General features: G+C 42.2%; 2 protein-coding genes across 5 annotated transcripts in view; one reads left to right on the top strand and one right to left on the bottom strand.

Annotated features, from left to right (window-relative positions):
* Window positions 1-2,833, bottom strand: part of znf142 (zinc finger protein 142) — a gene marked incomplete at its 3' end in the record, with an annotated part of 24,844 nt that extends 22,011 nt beyond the window's left edge. The window contains exon 1 of the mRNA XM_084478849.1: window positions 2,742-2,833. The remainder of the gene's footprint in view (window positions 1-2,741) is intronic.
* cyp27a1.1 (cytochrome P450, family 27, subfamily A, polypeptide 1.1) overlaps window positions 1-6,946 on the top strand; it is a 9,608-nt gene extending 2,662 nt beyond the window's left edge. For all 4 annotated transcript variants that reach the window (XM_084478564.1, XM_084478565.1, XM_084478566.1 and 1 more), the window contains 6 exons: window positions 1,463-1,660; window positions 2,656-2,819; window positions 3,075-3,241; window positions 3,719-3,800; window positions 3,924-4,124; window positions 5,600-6,946. In XM_084478564.1, the coding sequence (XP_084334690.1) occupies window positions 1,463-1,660; window positions 2,656-2,819; window positions 3,075-3,241; window positions 3,719-3,800; window positions 3,924-4,124; window positions 5,600-5,731 (944 nt within the window). In that variant the 3' untranslated portion in view covers window positions 5,732-6,946. The remainder of the gene's footprint in view (window positions 1-1,462; window positions 1,661-2,655; window positions 2,820-3,074; window positions 3,242-3,718; window positions 3,801-3,923; window positions 4,125-5,599) is intronic.
* The last annotated feature ends 1,044 nt before the right edge of the window (window positions 6,947-7,990 follow it).

A 7,990-nucleotide genomic window follows, 5' to 3' on the forward strand; every position in this document is an offset into this window, starting at 1 on the left:
TGCGAACCTCACTGACGTTTTGGGGAATTGGCCCTTTCTTAACCACATCTACCTTACTGAATACTGCTGTTAGTTGGGCCATTTGTCTTGTGTTTTTCACCATTGGTTGGTAGCTTAGTGGCCAGTGTGCTTATAAGGTTGGTTTGGGCAGGGGCTTCTGATTATGTGATTTCCTTCGATTTTGGCACAAGGGATTATAACACCTTCTGGTCCGTAGCCACGCCTTCTGTTCCGTAGCCACGCCTTCTGGTCCGTAGCCACGCCTTCTGGTCCGTAGCCACGCCTTCTGGTCCGTAGCCACGCCTTCTGGTCCGTAGCCACGCCTTCTGGTCCGTAGCCACGCCTTCTGGTCCGTAGCCACGCCTTCTGGTCCGTAGCCACGCCTTCTGGTCCGTAGCCACGCCTTCTGGTCCGTAGCCACGCCTTCTGGTCCGTAGCCATGCCTTCTGGTCCGTAGCCACGCCTTCTGGTCCGTAGCCACGCCTTCTGGTCCGTAGCCACGCCTTCTGGTCCGTAGCCACGCCTTCTGGTCCGTAGCCACGCCTTCTGGTCCGTAGCCACGCCTTCTGGTCCGTAGCCACGCCTTCTGGTCCGTAGCCACGCCTTCTGGTCCGTAGCCACGCCTTCTGGTCCGTAGCCACGCCTTCTGGTCCGTAGCCACGCCTTCTGGTCCGTAGCCACGCCTTCTGGTCCGTAGCCATGCCTTCTGGTCCGTAGCCACGCCTTCTGGTGTGCTGGTGTGCCACTCCTTCTGGTGTGTCTGACCCTCTGTCAAAGCTGTCCTTAACCTTTGATAAAAAACCCTCTATATCGAGTGGATGGCCCCCTGCTTTTATGCTGAGTCCTGCGTTTGCCTATATGTGTTTTTTCTATCGTAACTTGCAGTTTGAACTTAACATCTCTTGAGTACTTCTAAAATCTCCACATAATAAGATATATAAGGCATACATATAAGATATAAAAAGCATGCATTTAAGATACATAAGGCATACATATAAGACATTTAAGGTATACATGTATATGTAGGTGACACTTGTTGATGGTGTGGTTCTGCGTCCTTTTCATGATCGAATCTGGAGCGGCTAGGTGCATCAAAACAGTGGGTCCTATCGGGACACACGTCAAAGGCAATAATAATTTGAATTGATGATGTTGATTGTATTGATGAACGGCTGGCTCTAAACGGCAACAATCACTTTCTCTTCCATGTTTGCCGTTCAATCTGGACTTCAGGGAGTGTACACTGATAGGCTGTCACGACAAATCATAAAGCGAAATTTGTGGAAAAGTTCAAATATTTAAGTTTAAACTTGGGCAAAGTGTTTGAGCGAAATGAATCACGCAATATCCCGTGCTGCGCCATTCTGGCAGAAAATGTGCCTCTATTCGCGTCTTTGCATCGACATTTGTGGTTTGAACGCTGCAAAAAATCAGATGCTCCTAAATGTCCTGTTTCCCACAGCTATATCGTCAGTTCTGTTTGAGAAGAGGATTGGCTGTCTGGAGAATGAAATACCCGACGGCACGCAGCACTTCATTGACTCCATTGCCCGGATGTTTGCAAACAGTGCTGGGGTGATATTGCTGCCAAAGTGGGCCCACCACTTCTCGCCACACTGGCACCGTTACGTAGCAGGGTGGGACGGCGTCTTCAAATTTGGTATGAGGGTAGGATGATTTCAGGTTGAGAGTGTTCTGATCACAATGCTAAATTAGGGCTGGGCACGTTAATTACGAGTTAACGCAATCTTATTTTAACACAATTAATACAAATTGACGCATTAACGCACATTGTCTTTTTTATTTATCATTATTATTTTTTTACACTTTGATTTTGAAAGGTTTTGCCCACAGAATGTCAACATTCATATCAGAAATAATTTTTGTTTTTAGTTCCACTTAATTTACATTCAATTACATTTGCAGTAGTGACTGCCTGATTACAATTGCAGTAAGTGACAGCCTGTTTACTTAATTTACTTAATTCCCAAATCTGTGGTGCTACTTATTTGAAATGAACTACACTTGAAGTAACTGTTGGTTTACAATTGTACAATTCCCAAATCCCAAGTTTCATATTCAACGCACTAAAATAATTAATAAAACTCCCTCAAGATCACTTGGTCTAGTTTTTTCTTATTAAGTACATTTTGGTATGAATGATAACGTCCTTTTAATTTGATAATCTCATTTAACTTCAATTTGAGTGGATTTAAAATATAATTTTAAAAGTGTGATTAATCGCAAGTTAACTCACCAATACTATGCGATTTATCGCGATTAAAACTTTTATCTTTGCCCAGCCCTATTGAAAATACTAATAAGAAGAAGTATTCACAATATGATGTATGATATTGCTCAACTACAATGATTGCCTAGCTGATCTGATATGTAAAAATATATTTTAAAGTAGTTAAACATAGTTAAACCAGCTCTATGTAATTTTCCCCATTAGTAGCTATAGCTCTAGTGGCTTGAGTTGTAGTTACAGTATGTTATTGCTATATGGGCTATTGTTCATTTACAAATCTTTTCAGTGTATTATTTCAGCTATTGCTTTATTATTGCAGTATGAGTATATGATCATATAGAAACAAATAACGGATTGATATATTTCTATTTTCTATTTTTCTGCCTATTTATGACTTCCTACAGCTGGGCTGTTGATTGACCAGAAGGTGGAGGAGATGGAGCGGCGCTTGGGTGAGCAGCAAGAGGTGGAGGGGGAGTACCTGACCTACCTCCTCTCCAACACCCGGCTGAGCCGTAAGGAGGTGTACGGCAGCGTCACGGAGCTGCTGCTGGCCGGGGTGGACACGGTAGGCCCACGTCTGAAGGGTGTTACAAAAAAAAGAAGGTATATTTACTTCTGGTGCATAGCTGTGTGCAAGTTATATCCCCCTCTCTATCTGTCTATGTCCTATCTATCGATGGATCTATCAAAGTATATTGTGATCGATGTATAGAATATACTAGATCTAATCAGAATACTAAACCTGCACTCCTGCCAAAACTGCACCTATGTCCCTCCTGCTCTGAAACTTAATATATCTCTCACTCATTTTCCTCCCAAGACCTCCAATACGTTAATGTGGGCCTTGCACCTGCTGTCAAAGAACCCTGAAGCTCAGGAGACCCTTTATCAGGAAGTGTCTGAACACACAGCAGCCGACGACATCCTGTCAGCTGAGGAAGTGAACTGTATGCCTTACCTCAAGGCAGTCATCAAGGAGACCCTGAGGTAAGAGCATTGTAACGACACACGGTTGACTAGTGGGGGGGGGGGGGTGCTGTGTGCTGTCTAGGTTATGATGGTGTTAGAGGGTGATGATCAGGGGGTTCTACTAGGGTTGTAATGTAGTGTTTGTACTTTGAAGTTTTGCGGTGAAAGGCGCAAAGGATTGTCTAAATTGAAGATGTCAATATTCAATTTATCTGTCTCTCAGCCATTATTTTTGTTCAAAACCAAAGCACGCCAGGGGATTGTTGGCTGTCAGATTGGAATAGTTCTAGCCCGTCGCTCGAAAACAGCTGTTCCAAATGATCAGTAGGCCTAGTTTACCGTGCCTTTCGTTGTTTTCTTCAGAGCTTTAAACTGTCAGAGCCTCATGCCTTTGACCATTTTTTGATACGTTTAACATTTGTTCTGACAAGTGTTTCATTGAATGACTTTTATTATTAATGTTATTCTGTTATTTTGTGTATTCTTGTTTCACAGGATGTATCCTGTTGTTGTGATGAATGCGAGAAGAAATATAGAAAAGGACGTTGTTATTGGCGGCTACCATTTTCCAAAGAACGTAGGCTATGTTTTACATGGAACCATTATATGATGACCTGTCTTTAGATGGATAAAAAAAAACAACAACAGCAAGTTTGGTTAGAGCCAACAGGATACAACCCGTCATTTCTGGTCATTCCAGACAGTCTTCGGGTTCTCTCTCTACGCCATGAGTCATGACGAGGAGACGTTCCCGGAGCCCTGGCGCTTTGAGCCGGCCCGGTGGCTGAGGGACGGCCGAGAGAGACCCTACCCCTTTGGATCCATCCCCTTTGGCTTCGGGGTTAGAGGTTGTGTTGGGCGGAGGATTGCTGAGCTGGAAATGCACCTGTCTCTGGTCCGGGTGGGTAATGCACCTGTCTCTGGGTAATGCACCTGTCTCTGGGTAATGCACCTGTCTCTGGGTAATGCACCTGTCTCTGGTCCGGGTGGGTAATGCACCTGTCTCTGGGTAATGCACCTGTCTCTGGGTAATGCACCTGTCTCTGGTCCGGGTGGGTAATGCACCTGTCTCTGGTCCGGGTGGGTAATGCACCTGTCTCTGAGTAATGCACCTGTCTCTGGGAAATGCACCTGTCTCTGGGTAATGCACCTGTCTCTGGGTAATGCACCTGTCTCTGGGTAATGCACCTGTCTCTGGTCTGGGTAACAAGCGGAAGCAACACTAACCCATTATTTAGTGAATTTAGAAGTATAGTCTTGTCAAGTGTAATAAGTATATAAGGCTTCTCATATAGTGGCGTAGTTTATAACAGTAATATAATATTGTATTTTTAAACGGGTGGCTTAAATCAAGCGATCTGATTGGTTCCCAACGGTTGTATATTGAGCATATACACACAGCTATGACGCCCGTTCAGTTTACAGAGTTCAGTATCACTCCGCGCCTAACTTGAACTGTTATTTATTTATATATAAAAGCAATAGCATAGTTCACTGAAGCCTAAAAACATGTTGATTGCTGGAGAGGGTGGAAATTTTGTACAGCAATAGGCACACGGTGAGTGAACTGCTCGACAGTAGGCTAAATTGCCGGCGAACCGAACTACCGTCTCTAGCCTTCTCTCTGAAGGACGCTACAGTGTGTTGCATAGCAACCGCCGTACACTTTGCCGGCAGCCAGGAGGGACTACTTTTTTGTATTCGTTAAAAAAAAATGCTTTTCCGACTTTCTAGCTTTTTCAAAATTGAGGGTGTCTATGACTTTCATTTCGCCATACTTACGTAACCGTTTTATAAAAGCAATAGATCACTTCAGTCAGTGGTATACGTTCATTATACCACAGTGAAGGGGGTCGCCGTCCCTCCGCTGCGCGTCGGGACGGACAACGCCCCTTAACTGTGGTATAATGAGCGTATACCACAGCCTGTCGTGATCTATTGCTTAAGTATAGAATAGTAGGCGTAGGCTATAATAGTGTAGTATTGTAGTATAGTGTAGAGTAGTAGTAGTATCATAGTATTAACATTATTATTAGTATTAGTGGTAGCAATAGTGTAGCATATTGTATATAATAAAGTAGTGGTATGTTTTAGTGTAGTGGTAATAGTAGTAATAGTAGTAGTAGTGGTAATAGTAGTAGTACTACTGTGTAGTATTAGTATAAGTGGTAGCTATAGTGTAGTGTTGTACAGTGTAGTCGTAGCAGTAGTAATAGTATGCTTCTCAGCTGTAAGTTCAGAATGTAAACTGAATGGCAGAAAGTACATTCAATATTTTCACATATGTCAAGTATGTCACAGTGTTTCCATAGAAACAATGCAGACTTGTACTTAACTTGAAGCCTTTCTCCTCTTCTTCCTCTTCTGTCCTTTCAGATGATCAAGCATTTTAAAGTGGAACCCGACCTCACATTGGGGGAGATCAAACCAGTGAGTCGCACTGTGCTGGTGGCCGACCGACAGGTCAACCTGCACTTCCTGGACAGAAGCAACCAATCCCCACGCTAGTTTCATTCATCAACTGTTTAATACCGACCGGTACAACAGCAACGTCCCTTTGGAGTCTTGGCGACTTATTAGCTGCCATTGCATAGCTAGTTACCTTGGAATAACTTTTGTGAATGAATGAATATGAATATTTAGAATTGTACAGACACACATGCCTGTATGTTTGCACGTGCGCGCGCGCACACACACACACACACACACACACACACACACACACACACACACACACACACACACACACACACACACACACACACACACACACACACACACACACACACACACACAGTGGCGCAAAAAGTGGGTATGCACTATATGCGGCGCATAGGGGCGCTGCACTAGAGAGGGCGCCAAAGCGATAAAGGTACAATTATTTTGAGTCTGCATTTTTTGTATTTAACAGCGTTTGTGTAAATGATATGATCAATAACAGAGGCACTCTGTTAGTCAGTGCGCGCCCCCTCGAGCACGCGCTGGAGGCGAGCGCGAGAGTGTTTTCATTTGAATCGTAGTCATCTGATGACCGTTACCTAAATATGGAGAGGCAGAGAAGAAAGCTGTCGGGGTCACAACATAGAAAAAGAAAGATTGAGAAGGAGAAAGAGTGCGCAGGGATGAAAGAAAGCTTTTCAAAGTGGTTGAAAGATAGTAGGTAAGTTATGTCAGTGTATCAGCTACTACTAGTAAAACGACAGGTTACTGTTGTCTTGCAACAGAATTTAGCCGACATTAACGGGTGGCTTAAATCAAGCGATCTGATTGGTTCCCAACTGTTGTATATTGAGCATATACACACAGCTATGACGCCCGTTCAGTTTACAGAGTTCAGTATCACTCCGCACCTAACTCTAACTGTTGTTTATTTATATATAAAAGCAATAGCATAGTTCACTGAAGCCTAAAAATATGTTGATTGATTGAGAGGGTGGAAATGTTGTAAAGCAATAGGCACACGGTGGGTGAACTCCATAGTAGGCTAAATGGCGAACCGAGCTACCGTCTCTAGCCTTCTCTCTGAAGGACGCTACAGTGTGTTGCATAGCAACCGCCGTACACTTTGCCGGCAGCCAGGAGGGACTACTTTTTTGTATTCATTAAAAAAAAGCTTTTCCGACTTTCTCGCCTTTTCAAAATTGAGGGTGTCTATGACTTTCATTTCGCCATACTTACGTAACCGTTTTATAAAAGCAATAGATCACTTCAGTCAGTGAAATGTTCTCATTATACCACAGTTAAGGGACGGACAACGCCCCTTAACTGTGGTATTAGTGCCTGTGATCTATTGCTTAAATATAACAGATCATGACAAAATAAAGAAACTTGTTTGTGGTTATTTTGTTTTGCTTCAATCTCTATGCCAGTCTGTTTTATGTTAATAGACCCAGTAAAAACAGTTATAAAGTTGATACAAAATATTATTTGCCCGTGCTTAAAAGTATGATGATTTGAATGTAGCGGCCATTAGCCTACATAGTTAAAAATAATATAATTTTTAAACTCCGTTTTTACATTTCTTTGTGTGGTTTTGGGTCCAACATGTTCATATAGTATGTATCCAATAAGGATATCATTTAAAATTAAAATTTCAGGTTTTTTTATGTGGTTTGACTGCTGTATTTTTTAAACCTCCTTAACACAAAGTTCATGTCATTCAGGTGTGAGGATGGAGAGAAAGAATCTGGACAGACAGGGGAAGGCAACAGGTTGGTTTAATATTAGGTGGAAGTGTAGGAACAGCCACTTGCAACAGCCAAGTGATTCATTTCTAAATCTTATTCATATTGAAAAATTGCATTAGCAAGATGTGTAATTTATTCAAAGATATTAAATAAGGCTTGTTTGACAATATGACTTAGTGGAGAAGAACACAAGCAAGGGGTGAAGGAGACTGAGAGGATCTGCTAGGAGACCAGTGATGACATCAGGTAGGAATAATTAAACTAGTGAGGCCACAAAAACCTAAATGCCCATGGTTTTGTTACATAAAGCACAAGCTTTTGTGCCGATGTCCAGTACAGCGAATGTATTGAGCTGCTGTTTCATGTTTTTACATTATTATTACATCATTGTAGGCTACATTATTTTTTGTTTTTGATTGAGCTGATCACCTGCTGTAATATGAAACCTAAAATGGAAGTCAGTAAGTAAGTATGTAATATTTGAAAATCATGTTACACATTACGTATGCACATTATATTACGTGTTATATATATATATATATATATATATATATATATATGATAAAATATATTATACAAA

This window comes from Micromesistius poutassou (genome assembly GCF_964030765.1).
Source record: "Micromesistius poutassou genome assembly, chromosome: 14".
In the NCBI taxonomy this organism is placed as follows: Eukaryota; Metazoa; Chordata; class Actinopteri; order Gadiformes; family Gadidae; genus Micromesistius; species Micromesistius poutassou.